The sequence below is a fragment of the Meleagris gallopavo genome, chromosome 3 (genome assembly GCF_000146605.3).
Source record: "Meleagris gallopavo isolate NT-WF06-2002-E0010 breed Aviagen turkey brand Nicholas breeding stock chromosome 3, Turkey_5.1, whole genome shotgun sequence".
Classification (NCBI taxonomy): domain Eukaryota; kingdom Metazoa; phylum Chordata; class Aves; order Galliformes; family Phasianidae; genus Meleagris; species Meleagris gallopavo.
Genome location: NC_015013.2, coordinates 77,819,587 through 77,844,480, shown reverse-complemented (window position 1 = coordinate 77,844,480; position 24,894 = coordinate 77,819,587). Strand labels below are relative to the sequence as shown.

Below are 24,894 nucleotides of genomic sequence, written 5' to 3'. Positions count from 1 at the left end.
GTCTTGTCGAATTCAACCTTTATTCCTTAACAGTTCCTGCATTTATTTAAGGCCACGTGGATTAAAAGAACAGGTTTAAATACCTGGCAACATATTGCCAATGAGAGTTGAAACTAGACGATCTTTGAGATCCTTTTCAATCCAGCCCATTCTATGATTCTGAGGTTTGCATGAGAGGGTGATGGAGCACTTGGTGGAAGAAGTAGCATCAGAGGGTAACTTTTTCCCTTCTTTATCTTTTTGCCATTACTGCATTTAAATTGTCATTCAGGTCTTGGAAGAGAGATTTTCCCAGATGATTTCTGAGAGCAGTCAGTTCAGAATGAAATAATCACTGATTCTTCTTCCTTTATGTCTTATCCAAAGGGCAGCATTTCAGGAACTATTTGCATGGCCTGCCTTGGTAGCTGAATTGCCTTGGGCCTCCTATGTGTCTGATGGTGAAAGGTGCTCAAAATGACTTTCCAGAGGATCTCAAATTAGAAATTCCTGGAGGGCCTGCTGTCTCTTTCCACCAAATACAATTAAATAGACTCTTAATTTTGGCCCTCTGAGTTTCACCTAAATTAGATGCCTAAAGACAGCCTGAGTATCCATCTGAGGCTGTATGTGTGGCTAGCTGAACTGCATTGACACCCAGCTGTCAAAATTATGTTTGTTAATCAACACTGATTAGGAACGCAAAGCTGCTGAGGGAGGAAGAGAGAAAGCTACATGCCAGATTATTCTGAATCTGTTACCGAAGGCATCTACTCACATTTTAAGTATAAATCAGACATGGATTAAATGTGGAAAGGTCATGCTGAGGCAGATTGGCCTTGCTCTCAGTTTGTGGATCATCCTGACGAGGGCAAAGAAGGAAAACTTTGCCTAAGCAGGTTAAAAAAATTCTACACAAAAATAAGTTTTTAATTACCCAATTGCTTTACAGATACTGTGAATTTTACTGATACCTCAGTATGTAAATTCAGAACAAGAGGTCCTGTGTTAGAAATGGACGTATATATCTCACAGAAATTAGTAGTCTTAAATGGGGATTGTATGGGAACTGCTGAATCATGGCCTGAACCTCTGATTGAACACCTGAAGCGAGAAATGAGTCAGCCAGGGGAGCACAGGTGAAGGCAATTCACCAGTGCTGCTGGAAGGGGTGGAGCCTGGCTCTACCTCTCCTAGACCCATTTAAGAGCTGACTACCAGTGGGGAAGGATCTCTTCTGGAGATCCCTCCTCTGGAGTTTCATAGCAGCCCAGCATGCTGGTAAGCATTCTATCTATTCTACTTTGGTATAATAACTGTTTAGCTAAACTCTCTGGTATATTTCATAATTATAACATCTATATGTTCATTGATTATACAGGGGTTATTGTGTTCATTTTCATAGAATCATCATAGTCATAGAATGGCCTGGGTTGAAAAGGACCTCAAAGATCATCTAGTTTCTTCCCCCCCTACTATGTGCAGGGTCACCAACCACCAGACCAGGCTGTCCAGAGCCACATCCAGCCTGGCTTTGAACCCCTCCAGGGATGGGGCATCCACAACCTCCTTGGGTAACCTGTTCCAGTGTGTTACCACCTTCTGTGTGGAAAAACTTTCTCCTAATATCTAACCTATACCTCCCCTGTCTCAGTTTAAAACCACTTCCCCTTGTCCTGTCACCATCCACCCTTGTAAACAGCCATTCCCCCTCCTGTTTATAAGCTCACTTCAAGTACTGGAAGGCCACAGTGAAGTCTCCCCAAAATCTTTTCTTTTCCAAGCTAAATAAACCTAGTTCCCTCAACCTTTCTTCATAGGAAAGATGCTCTAACCCTCTGACCATCTTTCTTTTTACGTCCTACTGAAACTTTCAGAGCTGAGAGCTGTGCCAACAGGGCTTTTACTGGTCTGAATTTCCTGGCAGGAACATGTCACCTCTATATCTTCATTCAGCATGTCCATCCCTAGCACCTGGCTTGTGTTTTGGGAACTGATTAGAGTCATGGTTTTCAGCTGATGGTGGCTTGGCCTTCAGTAACCCAAACTTTTTTTGGCTTATGCTGAGATCTGCTTTTCCTAACTCCAGTTGTGTTCCAACAGCCAAACTGCATCAGTACATATATGAAAACATCTTTTATCCAGATTTTGCCTTTGCCAACGAGGAGTAAGGTTAACTATGTAGTAGTGCCATAGTACTCCAGGGCCACTCCAAGAGAGCCAGAGCTGCTGCCCTTTAGGCAGTTGTGCCTGGACAGCTGAAGCACTGTGGAGGACAGGGCTCATTTGTGCAATGGCCCTGTAAATATCTGCATTGATGCCTGAGGTAGGTGGCTGCCAACACTTCTGCAAGCCCAAGTTTGCAGATCTGAGAGTAAGCAGGTCTTAAAGCCAAAATGTCAAAACAGAAAATTACGTCTCAGAAGCTGGTATGGAATCAGAATACAGACTGAAAAATTCTTACATAAAGAAAATCTTTGTCATTGACAGTGTGTGATAGGCCTTAAGAAAAAACTCGAAATGTCACCAGCTTATTTATGCAGTTGCTTCCCATGCAGCAGCACTCTCAGTGCTCTGGTCCCTGGGGGGGTGGGGCCTGTGATAACTGACTCTTCCCCATCTTTAGGGCAGCTGCCTGCCACTATTCAGAAGTCCTGCAGCTGAATGCTAATTAACCAGACACAACCCAGGGGATCAATAAAATATCTTTCCCATTGTTATACTGATAATTTCACAATCCTACTTTATCCTTCACTCTTCCCTAAATCTGCTTTTTATTCTCTTCAAGAGGGTAGTAATTTTGGTATCTATTCTTACTCAAACTGGGTTGACATTCACTGGCAAGCATAATACTGGCCTTTTTCTTTATGCATTGGATGCTCTATTCACATAGCAGGAAGGTTTGTTGAGTTTTGACCTAGTAAGCGTTGGCGTTTTGTTTGGTTTTCACTTCAGTGAGTGCTGTTACTTCAAGATGAAGATCATCTCTAAACCGCTAATTGTTCTCTAACCACAACTGCAGTTAGAGAGGACTGACTAACACCTCTCACACCAGCCGCTCTAACAACTGCTTGGAGAAACAGTCCATCCCAGAGAAACAGCCTACTAATGCCAATCCCACTTCCACTGCTGAGATATCCTGAACATCTACGTATATAAATCTAATAGCATCCAGCACCATCTATCCATTTTGTTTTTGTGCTAACACCAGTTAAATATTTGATGAACACAGTGCGTTTTGGATGGTACTTAAACTGTTATTGGTTGCAGGAATGGTCACAGAGGGCAGGCACTTGAGATGGTGTTTTCCTCTGTCCTGTGTCATGCACTTTCTGCTGAGTTATAATACTCTTTTGTTTCTGTATATCATGTCAAATACAGAATTTCTCAGGTTGGAAAAGGCCTTCAAGATCATAAAGTCCAACTGCAATATATTTTGGGTGTTCATGCGCTATGGTTCTATGATTTCATTACTCAGCGTGGCTCCTCTTCCTCGCTGGGGCTGGGCTGAGCAGTGACCTGGCAGTGCAGTGCATCAGTTCCAAAAAATTGATTCCCAACCTTTTCCTCCCTCATCCGTCGTCGGCTGCCTGCTGCCCTCAGACATGATAATTCCATAGGCAGTTCAGGTAGAGCTTGCTAATGAAGGACTACTGAGTTTTTTGGTCTTATTTCTGGCTGTCAAGACTAGTCTTCTTTTCTCCTAAGTCCAACTGCTGCAAAATTAGTCATTCAGCTCAGGGAAGTCATTGTTCTTTCAGCCTGTGTAAGTCAATGGGAAGAGAGGGAGAGAAACTGATCTCCCCAGAGCCGTTCATTCCATTCTAAATGAGACATCTAAAATAGTCAGGTATTAAGCCAATAATTCGAGAAAGCTGATTTATCTTTGGTCTTAGTAGCACAAAGCTTTATTTTATTTTTTGCCAGCTAGAGCCAGCTTCCATGAACCTGTGCTGAAAGTGGGCCATTCTTGTCATGGAAAATGTACATCTTCTTTATCCCATTGCAGTTAATTTTTGATTAAGGCTCATTGTAGATGCTTATTAAGGAGGGAACAGAGAGGTTAGGCACACTTAGAAGACTGATCTGAGACCTTTAACTCTCTGTCTGCCTTTTGCTGCCTGAGTGACAGCGAGGGAAGCCTTAATCTGAGGTTGGAGCTGAAGGAACAAGTGTGAACTGCTCCAGCCTTCCCCATCTAACTTTGTGAGGAACCTGTGAAAACCAATACTTTACTAACTTTTGTGTCATGATTAAACTTTGGTAGACAACTTTATATAGAAAAATGTTTATACTTTAATTTTACACAGTTATGAATATCTGATAGCAGTAGGCAGCCTTGGGAACTGTGTAGGCGTGTTGGTCAGCATGTGGTGGCCCCACATGCCTTGTGAGCCTTGAAGACCTGCAGTGAAGGCATGGAAGCAGAAAAGTGCTACACTCCTATGGTGTCAGTGTTTTACTACACTTTTCACTAGTACAAGAACTTCTGAGAAAAACAGCACAGATCCATCATCTGACTCAACCTTTGGAAGTCATGAGCAAAACCCCTCACAGGACTGCAAAGAAGAAAAAGATCTATAGCTTTGCTGTGTTTGCAGTGGTGATAGGGGTGGATTCTTTTTAGTGGCGAGCAAGAATAGAAAGGGCAACAGACAGGAATATGGGGAGTTCGATACTAACACCAGGAAGAACTTCACTTTCAGAGTGATGGAGAACTGGAACAGGCTGTCCAGAGAGACTGTGGAGTCTCCTTCTCTGGAGATATTCAAGACTTGTCTGGTCACCTTCCCATGTTAGCTGCTGCAGGGAACTGCTGTAGTAGGGGTTGGACTCCATGATTTCTAGAGGTACCCTTTACCACTACAATTCTGTGATTCTTTGAAATTAAGTGGAGGAGTTGATGAGGGAAGCAGCAAGCTGCATCAAGGAATTGTCTCAAAGAAGAAAAGGACCTCTTAGAAGGAAGAAAAAAATAGTATACTGCAGAAGGTTTTGGCCTGTACGTTCCCAAGAGTTTTTAAGGCACGTGTCCCTAACTTAAAGGCCGTGCTTGAGTCCCAGCAGACACTGCCCATGCTGAGACTGCCTTTGAGGCAGACAGAGAGAAAAACCACCACTCCCACCATCCCCACCTCCATCCTGGCCAGACTAGAGCCACCCACACACAGCAGCCAACTTGCCTAGCTGTAGATGTGATTACAGCATCCCAAGTGGCTTCCTGGATTGCAACCACCCCACCTCCAGGCTGGAAATGACTTGCATGGTGCAGCCTGCACTATGGGACCACAAATGGGACAGTCCCAGCCTTTAGCATTCTGGTCACACCAAAATCTGAGCACGGCCTTGCAGCCAAGGTCTGATAGCTTATGGGGTCTGTTAGCTTATGGCTGTCGCAGTGAGAAAAGAACCAAAGCGCTGCACACAAGTTCTGTAAAGAAAATGTTTTATTTAAAGTGTTAAATACCATCACCAGAATGAGTTCGATTTACATTAGTTGGTGTTCATTACAGGCCCTAATCTGCCTTTTTTTTTTTTTCCCCCAACTGTAATTCCTTTTAACTTTTTAAAACATAGTATGTACAAGACAGCAGTGATCACTGGAATAGTGCTATTTACATGACTAAACCATAAGTAGAGTTGCAGACGTGTGAAAATTAAAAAAAATACATTAATTTTTTTTAAAATAAATACTGCATAATGACAAGTATGTACAAACCTTCCATGCATTGTGTCCTTGATTTTAAAATTGGAAATAATTTGTATAGGACAATGAACACAGCAATGTGTGCGCACATCTCACAGTATCAGGAAAATGGTTATGTATTTTTCTTTTACCCTAGGGAATATTGTAGACTGCATGTTGATAGCATTTATTTGCTGCTGGTAGACAGGTGTCTAAATTATTTCAATAAATATAATTTTACCAGTCTGTTCATTAACTTAATAGTGATCCATTATATAAACTCTGAAGACAAGACACAGTCTCAACTTATATGATATTGCACAAAGTAAAAGGCAATTTAAGTATACTATTATTACTTTTGCCCTCTAATGAGGCATGTACAATTTCTCAATGGGAAACATGAATAGATTTTCAAATAAAATCAGAATAATTCTGTGTGGCCTGAAAGGTAAATGCAATGTGTATTTCAAAAATTATTGCAAGGTTTCAATATTAAACCTTAAGTAGGTAATAAAGGCATACAAAGACCCAGAAAAAAAGGGACATTTTATTATTAAATGTTAGCCAGTTACATTCCCTTTAAATCATGTAATTTAATGAGAAGCTTGAACTCGCAGCACCACCCAATGGCAGTTACTGTCTGCTACAAAAACCAGGATTTTGGAGATGTGTTGACTGCAATGAGAGTTCTGGTAATGGTGTCAAATAACTGCCTGAGAGGTACCCATAAGCTTTCTTTAAGGCTATTTATGAACCAAAGATTGACATTTTCAGACTGATATTACCTAGTTATCTCTTTGCCAACACAAATGTAGTTTATGAAAACTGAACTTTACAACAGAACTGTAAGAATTAGTAATCTTTGCTGCTTTTATAATCTCAAGATTGTAGCAATTAATTTGGTTTAGTGCAAATAAAACTGTTTAAATTTATCTCCTAAAAATCAATGATTTACTTCAATTTTCCTCTTTCCAAAACCTTCAAGAAATGATACTTCAACCCTTGAATGAATGATGCTGGTGCTGAAAAGAAATTTATTGAAGACATCTTACAATGGCCACATGAATCCAGTATTTTGCTGTAGAATTCAATTTGAAGGTGAGAAAAAATGAAAATAAGTTACCATGCACTGTACAATAAATTGCAAAAAGTTCAAATATCTTTTTTTTTTTATCAAATACATGCTGAATTACATTAATGTACTCCCAAGCCATGTTGCAAAATCCTTTTCAACATGCTTGAAAAGAAAAAAAAAAGTTCTTAAACAATATTTTTCTCAAATAATTCAGAAATGCAGAACAATCTGCAATCCTCAAACCAAATATGGGGCGTAAGAGAGTAATAAGTCAAAAGATAGCCATTTTAGAATATGATGATCATCATGGGAAATGGAGGGGAAAAAGAGCGAAAGGAAGAAGGGAGCCTGGAAGGAGAGAAAGGAGGAGGTAAAAGAAGTGTACAATTTGCACATTATGTTGAACTTTACAAGGCTTGTACCTTTTACATTTAAATAAATTTAATATATTACACTTATTTCTTGTCACATAAACAGAATTTTAAATATTTGCTAGAAATTATTTTTTATTTTTAATATACGTCTGCAAAAATACAGACCATGACTGGTTTAAAGAATGATAAACGTGGTGTGTCTTTGTATCACCCTGTTGCATTCTCTTCCCTTTAAAACCATGCACTAGTGAAATTTATTTTTAAAAATAATATAAACTGTTGAAAATGGCTGATTTATTCTTTTGTTTTTTTTGCAAGTTGCAGCCCCAAGAAAATAATTTAAGTGTTCAGCTAAATCTGTGTCCATGCAAAAAAGTTTCTTTAATTTCATACAGTACGGTATATCCACAGAATTTTATTTTTCAGAGTCCGTCATATCTGGGGTTTTACTGTATCTATAACTGGATGTTTGAAGCCCACCACTTTAAGTCTTGAACCTTTCTGGTGTGAAGAGTTTTCAGATCTCAAGTAACTGTTTCAAATGACAGCTGACTTTTCCAGCATCCTTTATATTCTTCTTTTCTTCTAATGTCTTCAATTTCACCAACTTGTAACATGGCTTCACGGGAGGGTAACTCCATTTCTGTGGCATAACCAAGCTTTAGGAGGGGAGGGCAGATAAAGAAACAGGAGCAACAAAATAGATATGCCATTGAAAAGGACTTTTGTTGCATGAAACAGATTGATTCTTTTAGTTTAGTCCATGGCTTCAGATTGGACCAAAACTGAGTGTCCCTGAACTCCAAACCTATCAGTTCTTCATGACTTCAGTCCTTCACCTGAGGGCCTTTTGTAGGGCACAATGTGTGCAACTTCCTTGAGAACACAGGATCGCGTTGTAGCCCTAGAAACAGGCTCAGAAGACACAACATTAAGCATGCAGTGTTACCAGGGTTTGCGACCTGTAATTTATTTTTTTTGTAACGCTGGTTGCTATGACAACAGTTTCACAGCTGCTATGAGCGAGCATACGAAGGTCCTGTTGAACTTTCAAGAGATGACTGGGAAGCTCTTCTGGTGAGAGGAGCTAAAGTTGGGTCTACTAGGGAAGAAGGAGGGAAGAGTTTGAACCACCCAATCACCATGTTGGACAGGTCCAGTTCATCTAAAAGTATCTGTGCCACTCCCATAAAGGATTTGTGATCCATACGTCCATAGTCTCCCCAAACAATTATCTGTTAGCAAAGGAAATACACAAAACCAGAAATAAATCAGTAACAATGACAAGAACTTATCTGATTCTTCAAATGCCTCCATGAGCATATATTGCCAAGATATAGAGCAGAAATGAGCTGGGAAGTAACTGAGTAGCTATATGTAATACCAAAGAAAGCCTTGTGAGGTAAGAAGCACAGATAGTATAGGCAAAATAATCTATAGCTAACTTTTGCCTAGTACTTTCTACTCGCTAATCATCAGTAGGTGTTACTCTGGTATTTCTGTACTCAACAAGGCTTTGAAATAGTAAAACTTGCCAAATGTAAGCATGAAAGATTTTTGTAAATGTCTCAGTGAGAACTGAACGAGAGATGTTCTCAGTTTAAGAATAGCAATGAAAATTACCTGTAAAACTTTTCCTTGGGGACTTTCTTCAAATGATAGAAGTTGCTGATAAAGCGGTTCCAGCGTTTTTCTTGCTACCTTTGTTTTCTTTTTGGCTATGCAGACTCCATTTTCTAATAGATACACCTTTACATATGGTGCTGAGAAAGAAAGAAAAATAAGTCCAGATTTTTGCATAATAGATGCAATATTCTATCCCTGTATGCTAAATTTTGCCTTTTACTGAATACGTAACTTGTTTGAACAAATCTCCACGGGCAATAGTAAAATTTATTAACATGCAAAGAATCTCTGCATTTTCTTTATTTTTTCCCTTGTATAATTTTTTTTCTTCACTTCTTTTCACGTGTCATTTTTTGCAACAAAACAATTCAGATTTTGATCTGGAAAAATCAGATATTCATAGAATCATAGTCTTAGAATAATTTAGGGTGGAAGGGACCTTTAAGATCACCTAGTTCCAACCCCCTGCTATAGGCAGGGACATCTCCCTCTAGACCAGTTTGCTCAAAGCCCCATCCAGCCTGGCCTTGAATGCATCCAAGGAGAGGGCATCCACAACCCCTTGGGCAACCTGTATTCCTATATATGACTGTACAGTGTGCAAAATAGGCCTGTTAAGTAAATGAATGACTTGCATTGACTTTGGTGAAATTTGGATCAATGCTCCAAATTGTTAATAATTTAAATAATCCACAAAGTGAAAATTAGTGAAGAAAAGACTCTGACACAATTTCTATTTTGGCAGAAAACGTCACTAAAAATATCAGCCTACTGTCCTTTTCACAGAATGTCATAGAACATAAGATTATAAAATAAGGAGTAAGTATCACATAGTGGTCTACTTTTCAGAGTAGGTACTATTCCACACATCTTGTTGATTCCCCCTTTACCTCTAAGATTGTTATATCACCTCTTCAGTGTACACCCTACTTCCGAAGAACCACAGAATGGTTTGGTTGGAAAAGGCCTTAAACAACACCTAGTTTCAACCCCTCTGCCATAGGCAGGAACAGCTTCCATCAAATCAGGTTGCTCAAAGCCCCAGTCCAACCTGACCTAGAAAACTTCCAGGGAGGGGGCATCCAGATCTCTGGGCAATCTATGCCAGTGCCTCACCATTCTCATAATAAAAAATTTCTTCCCTATATCTAATCTAAAAAGAGGACACTCTTTCAGTTTACAATCATTACTCCTTATCCTGTCACTACACACACTGAAAAAGAGTCTCATTCCAGATGTCTTGTAGGTCCCCTTTAGTTACTGGAATTCTATCTAATTCCCAAGAGTGCATTTGCAATTACTCAAATATTTTGTGTCTTCTGGTAGCAGAGAACAGCCTATTTTTTCTTCTCCTAAAGTACTGTTGAAAATTATTTTTGTATGCATTCCATGCTTTTATACCATTTCAGTACATTTCTCTATTTCAGTGAACAGTATTGTAATTTGCTGACACAAGAGTTTGCTAAAAAAAGTCACCAAAGTTGAATTGTAAAGCCACAGAAGTTGGAAAGTTTTTTTGAATTCTTTTTTTTTCAGTAGAACTCTATTCATGGTGCCAAGATTTTTCTTCCTTACCTGGCAGTGTCTTTGAACCTGGTTTTACAACAAGGCCACGGGCTCGGATAATTTCTACTTCCAACTGTCCTTTCTTGTCCATCATTCCTACCTGGATATCTCCTAGAAAACAAACAAACAAACAAATTCTAGAATGAATATTTGACAACTTCTCTGTTCTGAATTCCAGCAGTAAGTACAATCCAGATTTGAATACTACTTGTTAATTTAATGCCTATTCTCTTCACTGCTACTTTTGTAATAAAACAATGAAAGAGCCCTGCAGTAACCTCTCACCTCCCTTTTCCATTGCTCTTACTACTTCAAATTACATTCTTTTCTAAGAATTTCAGAGACATAAAGGCAGCAAGGGTATTAGTACAAAGCAGCTCTGTAAAACTGCGTAGAACCATTTCACTCTTGCTCTAGTTTATAAAAAGGTATGAAAAGGTACTTCTGAATGTATAGAATCTGTGGGCATGACAGTAACAACTACTTTGCACCTAAATCCCTATTTTTGTTCAATACTACCCAAGTAATTCAGAGAAAGAATAGGTCTCATAGCCACATTTCAAAAATGGAATACTGAAGAAGAAGAGATAAAGGATTGAATTTTTCAAGGCATCTTTCTACTTTTGAATATCCTTACGAAAATCCACAACTATGTTCAACTTTGGCTCAGGATACAGTTCTTAACTATAGATCAAGTTGTTCAAAATCACACGGAAAATCCTTGTATAAAGAATTAGAATCTACTTAATTTCTATGTTCTAATTACCAGACTCAGTATATTACTTTTATAGGACACAAATGCTTACCCATTGATGGTGTTGCCAATGTCTGTCGTCCTACAAGCTGGGCAGGACCAAGCCCATCCAGAAAATCACTAAACTGGCTGTCTGCAGCCAACCTCACACCAGGGAAAATCAAACTGAAAAAAATATTGAAAAAAAAAAACAGTAAATACTCTTGAACTTGCCTTTTGTTTTGGTTAGCTTTCTAGATTTTTGTCTTTATCATTTATATTTTTGGTAAAACTGCTTACAATCTGATCAGCAACTGCTTGAGAAAATAGTAATTTTCTACATGACCAATTAAAAGAAAAATACAAAAGACTAGTGAGATTTGTAATGACCAATCATAAATGTAAGTCCATCTCAAGTGCATACAGTGCAGCAACTCAAACCAGTACCAGTTTAACAATATACCAGTAAAGGTCTGTTGTTCCGTGCTGTGAATACCACTAAAAAAATCTATCCACAATAAGACTGTTCTGGGCAGAGCCTTGGACCTGCTATTCAGTGGTCTTTAACTTGGCCTTTTATGAAAAGCATGACATGGGACATTAAAATATATGACAGTCTCATACGTCTGCTCACATCCATTTTTCAGGATTAATTAGCAGAATCTTTGAGAAATTCTTTATTCCAGTGAATGGAATTTGGAAATGCTTGCTCTAGAAATTCTTGGCTTTGCAAAACAGAGGAGGCAGTCTTGAAAGCAGAGGCTTTCAGAAGAGAAATCAATTTTCCTGTGTTTAACCCACAGCACTGCACACAAACTGTACTGTGTGTCTCTGACCCACCAAGTGTCTTTGATGGAGCTGCAGAAACGTTCCTCACACTGCCCTTATGAATCACGGAAGGCTCTCTTGGTCACGGGAAGAAACTTAGGCTTGGTCTCCATGCAGCCCATCAATGACACAAGCCTGTGGGAAAGATTCTGACTCAACAGGACCTACAGCATTCACCTCACTTTCATCTATCGGTATTGCAGAGAAATGCCAGGTGACCACAGCAATGGCTGCAGCTTACTTTCCCTCGGAGCTGTAGCTGTTCATGCTCCCATCTGTCGACTCCCGGCTGGCCTGGCGGGTCATCCAGTTTCTCATCTCCACAGCCAGCCCTGTCTCAGTGCTCCTCTGGACGGTGCTCCGCAGCTTCTTACCCCCCGCCTCTGCAGAGACAAAAGAGACATCTCCATCACACAGTGGCCATCTGCAGATCTCTGCTATGGCCAGGGAACAGCCACTCCACGCTGCAGAAACAGTGGATGCCAGATTGCTGACCTGCACCAAATCTTCCACTTAAAAAACATCAGTATTTTAGTAACAGGCAAGCAGTCAGAACACTCAGCGTAAATGCCTTTTAAAGTACCTTTGTTGTCACCACCAGCTTTTCAAGGCAGACAGCATACACAAAATCCAGATCTGGCTGAGGAGCTAACCAGATTTACAGTAGCCATAATCTAGTCACTTTAGGGTATGTTTTCTCTTAGTGATTCAATTAGAATGCTGCCATTATGTCAAAACATGCAGTGTCTGAGGAACATTCTAATCCAGCTGAATTATTTTATTTAAAAGCATTGGTCATTATCTGCTTTATCAAATTACAGACATCCATTAGTAAGGACAGTAAACAACAAATCAAGGATCCTTCCCATTCTTTATTATGTATTCCCAATCTTCTCCTTCCACTTGTTGCTTTAATTTAGCATCAAAAAAGACAGTAGCATAGTCTGAACCACCTCCAAGTGTCACATTTGCATCTGCTTGCACAGCTTTATCTTAGTTGTAAACCCAGCACACTGACTGATAGCTCGCATCCTCAGGAGGAGTTCTGAACACAGGAGCTGGCTTAGTTAAGAGGACATACTGCAAGAGGAAAGGGCTGTAGACTTCAGCAGTCCCACTTGGTGTCATTCGTTCCTACAGACTGCAGTATGGGTTGAGGTATTCAACAACCGTATCCCAGTCCCTCCAGTAAGGAGGGATACAGACTGGATAAAGAACATGGGAATTGCAGTGAGATGGGAAACAGATACCCCAAACATCTTGAAAACCCACTGCCCCTTGTCAAAAAATGGGACACACTTCAATATTTATCAATAATGAAACATTACTATATAAGTATTGTGAAAGGCTCATTCATGCCTTGTAGTCATATTGCTTATTAAAAGACTTCTACACATTCCTTAAAATGCTGGGACCCCTGGTACAAAAAAGATGCAGAGCTCTTGGAACGAGTCCAGAGGAGGGAGCACCTCTGCTATGATAAAAGGATGAGGGAACTGCCCTTGTTTAGCTTGGAGAAGACTCCAGGGAGACCTCATTGTGGCCTTCCAATTCTTGAAGGGAGTGTATTAACAGGAGGGGGAATGGCTGTTTACAATGGTGGATAGCGACAGGACAAGAGGGAATGGTTTTAAACTGAGACAGGGGAGATTTAGGTTAGATATTAGAGGGAAGCTTTTCACAGAGGGTGACGACACACTGGAACAGGTTGCCTAAGGAGGTTGTGGATGCCCCATCTCTGGAGGCATTCAAAACAAAGCTGGGATGTGGCTCTGCCACATAGTAGGGGGGTTGAAACTAGATGATCATTGTGGTCCTTTTCAACCCAGGCCATTCTATGATTCTGTGATTCTATGATGACTTTTAATCAGTACATGTATATAGCAGCAAAAACTCTAATTTTACTCTAGATCTTCAGCTACCTAACAGAGTGAAATCATTTTTATTTCTTTTACTATGTCACAACTACTTCTGAAAATGCCATTCTCTAAAACAATGAATACAAATAAAAAGACACAAAGCTAACATGGCATATGGAATATGAAGGGCAGAAATCAACAATTGGGTTGTAGTGTTCCAAGAGTCTGCTGCTCCAATTTTTGTATTAAACTAATGAGAGCTGACAGCTGACTTCCAACACTGTTCCAGTGTTGGTCTAAAATTCAATCATTCAGGTAAAAGAAACACTGCCACAAACTGCCTGAAAAAACATTTACCATTGTCTTGTAGAGAAGGTACATAAAATTACAATTATGTGAAAGAGACACAGTTCCTGGAGCCCCATGCTTTTTTCATTAAAGTATTGTCACAGGATGTTACCCTTCCATCGTAGGATGGCTTAGCATTCATTTTTGTTCGGTCCTGTTAAACAGTGGCCATTTTCATTTCATCATGGTAGATGTGAATTATACAAATTTAATGGAATGATCCATCTTATATGATTCGTCAAGTTTTCCTATCATCTTTCACAGATTTGGGCGTTTGGGATCAATATGAATTGGACGTACACAGCAGCCTTCACTAATTAGCAAGGCAGAATTTTTTCTCTGAATTTGAATGCAAATTTTGCATGCCTTCACCCTAGCAAAATATTCACAGAAAAAAATCAACACAAACGTTGCGTATCAATTTACTGAGAAATTAGGGCACAACTACTGCAATTCAAGTCACAGCGACACGTGTTTCACCAGCTGTTGTTAGCATCCCTCTGATCCAGTGTTCCTTTCCCACACTATTTTAACTGAAATAAGGACTCTGGTTCACAGAAAGGCAAGCCAGCAGCCAAGAAGCACAACTTGTTTACAGCCTGCAATTGAATATGCACTGTAGACCCAAATTTAGTATAAATGCAGATGGTAAACAGGAATTATTTCAACTCTAATACTGAACCAATATAAAACTATGTGACTATTTTCAAGCTTTCAGCAGAAAAAGGCACAGCTCTCTGATAGTGTCAAAAGAGAAAGATCTGACCTTTCAGCAGTAACACTCCTAATCATGATGTTGATGTTTCTTGAAATCAGAACTGAAGATTTTAACAGCAAAATGGCAATTGGGAACAGAAGTACAGAAGACAGACAGTACATTTAAAAGTTGTTCTTTCTCTTCTAATACAGATTATTTCACAAAACCAGTTCTGAAAACAAACGTATGGTTCAGTGAGCCCTACTGAGGTGATACCATTCTCTAGCTAGATCAGTAACATGGGAATGCATCTGCCACTGACAAAGAAGTAAACATGCAACTGGTGCCACTGTAAGGTGGCAGTCTGGATTTGTAAACATGAAGTATTTATACATACACATTCACTTCACACACTGTTTTTAACACTTCCCCACCTCCTAAATGAAAGGATGCAGAAATGAGAGAATCAGTAGAGTACTTTGTTGCTAAGTATGTTGCTGACCACCTACACTGAAAATAACTTTTCTCACAATTTACTCAATTCTAATGAATTGATGAAATGAAGAACACTGGAAACGTTCTCCAAATTAGTATAATCTAATCACCCTAGAAAGAAGAAATTTCTCTTAAGACCTCATCAGCAAATGTGGAATATATTATCGGAAAAACATTAGCTCAGAATCTTATGGCCATATTGCAAGGAGTGGAATAAATTATGAGAAATAATTGCCCTGGCATTTATGAAAGCACATTCATTCCTATAGTTAATCACACTGGTAATTTAACTAATGTGGTTACTGCAAATAGACTCCACAGGCCACATTTTCTAAATGACATGTGGAATTATTCGCTCCCACAACTTGGAGTGCAAATCATTTGCAAATTAGGGATGTGACTCTCCTGAAATGATCTTCCACATCAAATGAGGGCAAGTTGCAATCTGCAGTGAGCAGAACGGATCACCTTCTGTGAGTAGGGATCTAGCCAGATGAAAAAGATGAAAACTGTTGTCAGTGGGGGAAAGCACAAAGCCTCAGCTCGCTCTCAGCAAGCGCTGGATGCAGAGCGCTGGGAGAGGACACTGCTGGCCCTGGCTGATCCCAACTGGCAGTGTTGGTCTCCATCAGGTATGAGATCTCCTTGCAGGACTTGCAGGGAGTATGGGGCAGCTTTGGATTCAGAAACACTCCAGTGCTTGGGGGGCCACTTCCCACTGTGGCAAGAAGGCTGGATGAAATTAGTTCAGTATTTTCAGTTAAAGTCAGAAGGAAGACTGAAGTGACCATTTTTGACCATTTTTCAAGAGTGAAAGTATCCAGAAAACTGCTCTGGGCATGTTAGGAACAAGTTAAAAAAATCTATTTAAGAACACTTGATCCTGCCCAAGACTAGGGGACAGGGTAGCTGTTGAGTCCCCTTCCACACACAGTTCTTGATCTGGCACAGCCCCAGTCTTGGCTGCACTGAAGCAGGCATTTAGCTCTTGTTTAAGCACCACAGGGAACCACAGCTGAGTGGTTTCTTTGCTTGCATCACCCACAGACCCCAAATAGACAACATGGAATTAGGATCTACTAATTTAAGCAGGATATGGGAAACCCAGATTCCACCATCACCTTGATTTAAGTATTTGAGCCCATCTTACTGCTTCTCAAAAGCAGTGCTAACCACCAGCTTGTTCCGTTACAGTCATCCCAATGAAGTTTCTCCCTGGTGTATGATGCAAGCAGCTCTGAAGCCCAAAGAAAAGTGCCAGGAGTAACCATAACCAGAGGGCTTTTCTTTTGCACTTGTAAGAAGGGAGGATTTGTGCTCCTTCTTCCCGTGCATATCTGATTCTAAAACGCTGAGAAATTCAGACTGGGATGGCAATGGCCTGCTGTAGGAACCAAAAGCAGTGCTGCCCTCAGTATGGATGCACTTCAGAGTGGAAGCAGCCAGTTGGGCAAAGTCTGACAGAGACTAGACTTAAACAGCCTCAGACTGCTGGAACATAATGTTCCCAAAGTACTATAGAAAATCCTGTCCTACAGGATGGGAGGAAGTAACTGCTAAAAGACAAAGCCTTGCAACCTCTGATCAGAAAAGACTTTTAAATTTCTTGGGAACTATTGTTAATTTTTCATTTTTAGTCAAAAAATGCTTTTTCACTCTTGTCCTGTGCCTTTCTGTTTCCTCCTCTTGGCTCTGGTCACAATGGAAGCATGGGTAATTAAGATTAAGGTTAATCAAGACAGTATCTAAGAAAAAGTGAAAGAAAGAGAGAACTGAATGAAATAATCAGCTGTAAAACTGCTGCTTGAGCTTCTGGTCAGTACTGGATGTAGAAGGTTCTGGATTCCACTCCTGATGAATTCCCATATTCGGGACTCAAGAAGCAGCCACCATGAATCTCAGCTGTTTATGGGGTAAAAAGCTTAGACCAGGTTGCAGCATCCTTTGCCAGTATTTTACTTCCCTTTCACAGCAAGATTGGTCACATTTTCAGTGTGGAACAGGTCAGATCCCCCTGGCTTGCTGTGGCCACATAAAGTGAAGTCAGTTCATCACACTCGACTCCAAAGCAGGGCAGGCACCTACTCTTTATTTTCTCCCATATTTTAATGTTCAAAGTCATATTCTGCCACTTAAATTTTCCTGCTCTGTTCATGGTCGTTCTCCTGCTAGTCCTAAGTGACCCTTCAGCAAATGTTTTAGAGCATCAGAAAATAAAAACTGCTTTTGCCTGCATGGGGCATCAGCTTAAGCTTTTCAACACTTACGATCCCAAAAGCTTTTGAAATATTTTTACAAGACTGAGGTGTTAACAAGAGCCATATTTGCCACGTAGTGATAATTACCTTAACGTTCCTAAAATTCCTGTATCCCCTGTATTATTATACAGAATCAGTGGTGAACATGCTACATATAAAATGACCAAACTGCCTCTGGCAGCTCTCAGCTTGTTTCCAATACCTGTGCTGGGTACTCCTCCTCAAGATCCTGGCTGTGCATGTACAGAACCACAGCAGGGGGGTTTGCTGTTCAGCCATTCCCTTACCCAGGAATTACCCCTGATAAGAGATACCACACGCTGAGAGCCATCTCAGGGAGCCGGCTGCGTGGAGGCACTGCTGGTGCTCCTGCCACTCTCAGGCACCTCCATTCCTCTACTGGTTACTTGGCCTTAGCTTTATAACAGCAAACCAACTGTGTGCAGACTCTTGGTTGGCTCCTCTGGTTTATAGATGCTGAGTACAGACTTTGACTGCAACCTTAACATGGCAGGAGATGTTTTTAAGTATAATGTAAAGCAATATATTTTACAGTACAAATTGAAGCAGCAAATTCCTGTTTCCACACATTCCAACTTTACTTAGTATTTCAGAAAAGATAGCTTTATCCTCTGTTTCTTTTTGCCCTGCATATCCCTTGTACTGACATCAGAAACTGCACTCTCTAGTGCAAAAATCTTTGGCTTTATCTTTTTACCTTCTAACTCACTCCTTACAGCTTTCCAACTGAATTAATGACGCATCAATGCATCTCATTAAAAGATATAACAATTCAACTTTTGTGTGATGGATATTTACCTAAGTACATTTGAAATGGAACAGTCAGAACACTAAGCTTGCCCTTTTGAAATGATAACAATATAACCTTCTGATTTTATGTGCAAATAAAAGAAAATACTTCTAACATTTTTTTAATTGCTTATTTGGCTCATAGGGAGGTCAGGACAGCTCTATTAAGGTTATATTGTGGTTGTTTTTTTACTTCATGGCCAAGAAGGACAACAAACACAACTGTACATGACCACTTAGGCCTGTCCAGCACTGTTGCAGAAGTTTCTGCCTCTGTTTCTGATAGGACCACAGCTTTTCCAAGTGTATCAGAGGACCCACGAGCCAACAGCCCTTTACAACTGCTGGAAGAGCAAACACAAAGATATGACAATGGAAAACTCGGATGCCCCAAGTACCAAGTGACCTGAATGAACAGTATTTTAGGTACCCTCACTTAGGCAGGTGATATGAGTGTTCTAGCAATTCAAACCTACCAGGTCTGACTTTGTGTGTGTTCTGGAAGTGTCAAATCAGAATGGTAGCATTTTATATCCGCTCTGTAAATCTTGTCCAGTAATGTACACGACTACAAAAAGTGCAAAGCAGTGGGAAATCAACCTCATCCCTAAGCTATTAAAATTCTGAATAAATAGACCAAGCAATGTTGTAGTATTACATTCTAATTTTACATAACGTTTACATTAGGAATCGCTACATAGGTATACGACTTCACCACAAGAAATCATTAAACCCAGCCTTTGATTTTGCCAGTGACAAAGGATGAGTAAAAATAAACCATCAAAACTGCAGTTCTGAGTTACAACATCATTATGTTTACATGCACATGCAGTTTCCTGGATGATGAACATTCTTGGGCGCTCACTGCGAACAGTTACTCCATGTAGTGCCAAGAGCAGATTACAACTTCTGAAACAGTGTTTCTATAATGAGAAGCTTAGAAAAGCTTCTTAATTTTTATTTTATATGAATTCAGAGATATTTTCTAAATATGTAGTAATACTAGTAATGCCATTCTTTAACTCAATCCTATTTATTCTTAGTATAGCAAGAGTCATTACATCCATTATCAGAAGGATCTGTGCAGCATTTTTGAATGATGTACCAAGCGTGCTGAAACAATTCAACATGTTCTATTAGGACTTAATGAGATAGATGATGCCAAGTAGTTGGATGGCTACTGAGATTACACAAATTGGAAACAGATCTTTCTCCTAGCTTTGTCTAAGATGGGCAATGGTACCATGCAAATATCATTATTTAAATAACCAGAGTTCCCAGAACTCTGACATTTCACACTGTAATGACCCATTTCCAAACTACTGCTGTTAAACATTTAGCTCCAGAATTGAAAAGGTGGCAACCCAGCGTGGCACTGCTCTGACTGCGCTGTTGATCTTGCCACTGAGAAATGGCAATTACAGCATGTAGATGCAATCAGAAGGCTTTTTCAGGTTGATGGAAGTACCACCAGGGATGAGACCTGCTGTACACTGTAGTTTTGTGGCTGCTGCTGCAGCCATGCCTGAGCCATCTGTCAGCTGTTCAGGTAGATGCTGTTGAGTAACCAAAGCTCGGAAGAGAAACGCAACAAATGTAGAAGAAATACAGCATTAAAATTCTGCTGGACATATCCATCATATGGTCAGGTTGTACTTCAAACATTAATCCTTCTGCAATCTATTCTAGTTTTCTCTGTAGTTTTTCCAACCAGTTCCCAGATTCCATGTGTTTTTTTCCAGCCACTTTCTTTACTTTGCTCACAACAATATATATATTTCTATGCTTCTTATTTAAAAGGTCTTATCCACCTCAGTATTTACATCATTCATCAGCACAGTACCTGGTAAAACCACCTTGGTCTGAAAAAAGGCTAACAGAAATTGCTGGAAATGACTTCTGTGCTGCCTCTGCCCTAGAGTCAGCCAGAATAGTGGGACGGATGGGAGACCCCAGTCCCACAGCATGGATGGAGAGGCAGACCTGGTGCAGTGCTCGAGCAGCAAACATGAAAAAAACTACCGGACATAAACTTTGATGTCATACCGATTTATCCTCCAAATGAGCCAGGAGATAGGCAGTAAACAGTCTCTGGTCTGTTAGCATCAATCAAGCCTACGGTCCTTAAAGCTCTGCCTTTTACAGCCCCTCTGTAAGGCAGTGCACCTTTCCTTCATCTTCCACTTTCAATCTGCCTATGCACACTGCATATAAACAAGGTTATCTTTACCAGCAAGGCCAAAAAGTAGGCCAATTCCCCCAAGAAGATGCAGTTATTCTCATTTTCGTCACTGCCTGATATTCTTGCTACTACTTTATTCCTTCTAAGAGGATAATTTTAAAGCATAACTACTTCATGTGCAGGATTCTCTTCACTTTAATAATTACCACGTTAATGAATTTATTGTTACTACTTCCCCCATTTTCTATTTCTGGTTAAATTATTGTCTGCTTGTTATTGTCTACTGGGACCTCCGGAGGGACAGTGTGGCCTAACCACAGAACAGAACCCAGGAACTGCACAGCTTTATTCCAGCTCTACAAGTGAGCAGATGATTAATCTGCGAGTCATGCCACTGAAACCAATAACAGTGCTCAACCACACAGTTAAGTGTACATTTAAAGAAGTCTTGATCATTCACTAACCAGCATCAATGGCAACATTCCTGCTTGCATCTACGTGGGATTGAACAGTTCAAGCAAGTTGAATTCTAGCAAGTTTTCCAGATAGTTGCCAGCTGGAAACAACAGCATATAATGTGTTTCAGTTCCCACTGAACCCCTCTAGCAACATTCATGTTATCTCTTATAGTAGACATCATTATGCAGAACAGCAATGTATCTTCTCCTCAGCTAACACAACTCATTCTTGCTATTTTTGGCATGACTGTCTTGGGCTGAAGAACATTCTGTGGCTTTTTTTCTCAATTGCCTTTTGTTTTTCTAACATATTGGGATACCAAAATTCTTTCCAGTTTTTTTTTTTCTGAATTAATTTGTGTTTTAAATTATTGTAAATTATCTCTTGAATTGTCTTCAACACCTGCAAAACATTTGACTTTCCCCTTGAATCTCACAGCTCCAATACCACTCAAAAACACAGTGCTTTGGCAAAAATATGAAATTGAAATATAATCCCTCTTGGAGGGGTGTATTTCTACACACAGGTCTTGCTATGAGCAGCTGTTCCATACCTGCACTCCTGACAACCTGCCATTTAACAGCATACTCCATCACCCCAGAGTAAATGCCAGGCAGAAGTGAATGTAAATAGAGTACAAAAAGGAAACTGCGGCACAAATTTATTACAGCAAACAATAGACGTGGTGTAATGTGAGGAAGTACCAAGTTAGCAGTCCCACTCATAAAAACAGACACAGGCTTTCTACTGACCACACGCAAACAGAGCCTTTGCTTTTGTTTCTCCGTGTAGGATACCTGTCTTTCTTACCCAAAAGAATTCACTTGCTCAAGCACATTATCCAATCAAGCATAGGAAAGTTTGGTAAGCTCAAATCCACTGCTTTCCAACTTGTTATGTGCATAAAACTTGGCACTACATCTACATGGACATCTAAAAGGATGTCACAAACATTACAGTAGAAACTCCCAAGTTATTTACTGACAATTTCCTTTAATCTCAACAGAGCAGGGATTGAGAGACCAAATGTGACGCTCAAGATGCTTCAAGAGCTGCTTTGGAATTTGCCCTCTGCACCCAACACCTCCCTTCACCACATCCCATATGTAAATCCTTTCCAAGCACCACTGGATGCCAATTCTTATTCTGCAATACAGGCTGTACCCTTTATCACAAATGAAGCTACCAAGGCATGCAAGTGACATGCTGTGTACACCTTGACACTTTGGTAAAAGACTAAATTTGCACTGGTACCATATGAAGCAATAATTCTGGGTGTGCACAAGCAGAAGTAAATCAATGATGAAGATTTTTTCGATGCTGTTTGCTACACACAGGTAAGAATAATAAACTCATTTAGAAATTTTAAAAAACAGGGACAAACTTGAAGGACTCATGTTACCGATCATCAGGTTGGAAATGCAGAGTTTCAGCTCCCTAGACTGTAAGCCTGGCTGACTCATGGCAAGTTGGTGCCCATCTCAGGGCTGGAGAACTACAGCTTTGCCACAGCTTCTTCAGCACAGTGCAACTGGGATGCCAAGGCTTCTTTAATCAGCTGACACTCAAATGTACCTTCTTGTTCACGGTGTTCTAAAAATGGCTTCTAAATTTCTTCCTATTAATACCTCTGTTGAGTTTCAGTGACTTCCAAATTTGAAATTACGCATTTCCTTCCATGCCCAAACTTATGCCCATGGGCCAGTGTGCTCATTTCAGCAGTCAATGAACAGTAGTCTTTAAGGGAGTACCACAAATAAGAGCCCCAAAAGATATGATTCTCTATTTGTATTAGAAGTGTGATCGAGTAGAAAATGTAAAAGCACTCCCACTGCAGGTTGCCTTTTTTAACCTATCCATCATACATGGAAATAACTACTTCTTGAGGGTCATTCACAGAAATAACTAGTTCTTGAGGTTGTGTAACTTATGAAGTGGGTTTAACACTTTGCTTCTGCAGATCAAACTGTAAAAGAGCATTAAGTGCATGAACACGTGAGTGCACGTACCACTCCAATTAATGGACAGAGGCACAGACATACAATTGCATAAAAGCACTCTGAAGAAAAAAAATCCAACTTGAGGGCAGGGGTGACTTGCAATAAAACAATCCCATGGCATTTTTTTCTCGATAGTCTCAGAGAGGCACTAGGAAAAGAAGCTCAGCTGCTGTGCCTGCCATGCCTCTGTTACCTGGATGTCTGAAGAAATTCAACTGCATAGGAATAACACAGTACTTGTGTCTCTAGTTTTCATTTGCATTACACAAATTCCTTTTTGAAGCGTACCCAACAGCCGTATAGGATCATATAACATAGATCAACATAACATGTAAAAAAATCAGTATGTAAACTCTTGTCACTTGCTTAAAAAACTTGCCAGCACTAACTAAAAAAGAAATGCAGTTGAATTATCATTAAATTATCAGATATTCCCTACTGATTTTCATTAAGTTCAAATTTCTTCAGACCAGTGAACAGTTTAAGACTGCAACAATCTCAATTGAGCAATAAAGTCTTTTTCTAGAGAAGTAAAGAAAACAGGCCGGAACAAAATAAATCAGTACTGTGAGTCTGCACAGGACTGATGCAATTATTGTACAATCGGGACTGAAAAGACAACAATTCTGGAATGGACAGAAGAATATCTTGAAAGAACACCTAAGTATGTTTAGTATCATTTATGATACTATCAGTCCTTTAAATATGTGTGTTTTGAGCTGCAGAGTTTATTAGCACGTCAGAAGATCAAGCAAAATGCCCTCCGCATCCTTTCCTGCAGCCTAATGACAATTTTTTGCAGTCTGCTTCCCTGTTTACAGCAGAGAATAGATGAAGCACAGAAGGACGTTTTGCCCCAGGGAGCAGCTCCCTCTTTCTACAGAAGGAGCCAACCTGACATGTCCTGAGCAGCAGCTCAGAGACAGGCAAGGGATCGACTTCAGCATCTGCATCAGGAGAGAGAGATGCTCTGTGATGAGAATGTGGGGGCTGCTGCAATGGAAAGATCAGTGGAGACACGAGAAGTGTGGGGACAAAGCTTTGCCACTGCTTGGCCACAAATGTGGAAGGTGACACAATGCTGTGCGGGTGTCTGAAATACAGTCATACACCCATACCTGATGGATGCCTAGTAGCATCACACAAATACAGTATCTTAATTTGATATTGCTAAACCTAACCAAGGTGCAATGTATACAATTATTCTTAATGGAATTAAAAAATCTTGAATTATTTCTGACAAACACTAGGAAGACTCTTGCTTCTACATGTAGCTACCTGACCCACCACGTGGTTTTCTTTACAAAACACAAGTTGAGTCCCAGGGAGAGTTTGGTGTTACTCCTCAGTACAGATACATCTCTGTTACAACGTTCCTAACGGTAACTTGTAACCCTACAGGTTTCCGAATGGCTCGGACTCCCCCCCGGCCCCGGTTACACACAGAACCCATCCCATTTCTCCTCCTTGTTCTGTGAAGTCCTGGTCCCACAGCAAACCCCCGGGACGGGAGCAGCGCTCCACTGAAGGACTTGGCTTTACGGAGAGAGGATTCGTGTGAGCTGCACGGTGTGCAGCCACCGCCAAGGAGCACTTACACGGCCAGTGTACTTTGACAGGGGACGCCCGAACGAGCCCACACAGTCCCAGAGAACTGCCCGTGAGGACAGCGCCGTTTCTTTTCACCACGAAAAAAACGCAAACTACACGAGCCCTCTTCCCCCTTTCTATGTAACTAGCGCCTGGTCAGTAACTTCATGCCCAAGCTGATGCTCGGCACCCCCCGCGCTCCTTTTCCCCTCTCCAGCCGCCGGCACGGTGACCGTCCGGAGCCCACCGGCCCCGCGCGCCCCGGAGCTCCCCTCACCTCCGTCCTCCTCCTCCAGCGAGTTCATGCAGGGGAAGTACACCGCCAGCGC

At 40.5% G+C, this 24,894-nt stretch overlaps 1 protein-coding gene across 3 annotated transcripts; it reads right to left on the bottom strand.

Annotated features, from left to right (window-relative positions):
• Window positions 1-5,505: 5,505 nt before the first annotated feature.
• Window positions 5,506-24,888, bottom strand: RIMS2 (regulating synaptic membrane exocytosis 2). 3 transcript variants are annotated; one of them, XM_010709227.2, is made up of 6 exons: window positions 24,843-24,888; window positions 12,109-12,250; window positions 11,113-11,225; window positions 10,316-10,417; window positions 8,738-8,877; window positions 5,506-8,349 (listed from the first exon to the last, which is right to left on the bottom strand). In XM_010709227.2, exons 1-6 carry the CDS (start codon window positions 24,868-24,870, stop codon window positions 8,131-8,133), a joined length of 744 nt encoding a protein of 247 aa, XP_010707529.1. In that variant the 5' UTR covers window positions 24,871-24,888; the 3' UTR covers window positions 5,506-8,130. The 3 variants fall into 3 exon arrangements, with proteins under 3 accessions (XP_010707529.1, XP_019469754.1, XP_019469753.1); XM_019614209.1 differs by lacking the exon at window positions 24,843-24,888 and adding an exon at window positions 24,263-24,359; XM_019614208.2 differs by lacking the exon at window positions 24,843-24,888 and adding an exon at window positions 24,254-24,351.
• Window positions 24,889-24,894: the final 6 nt, after the last annotated feature.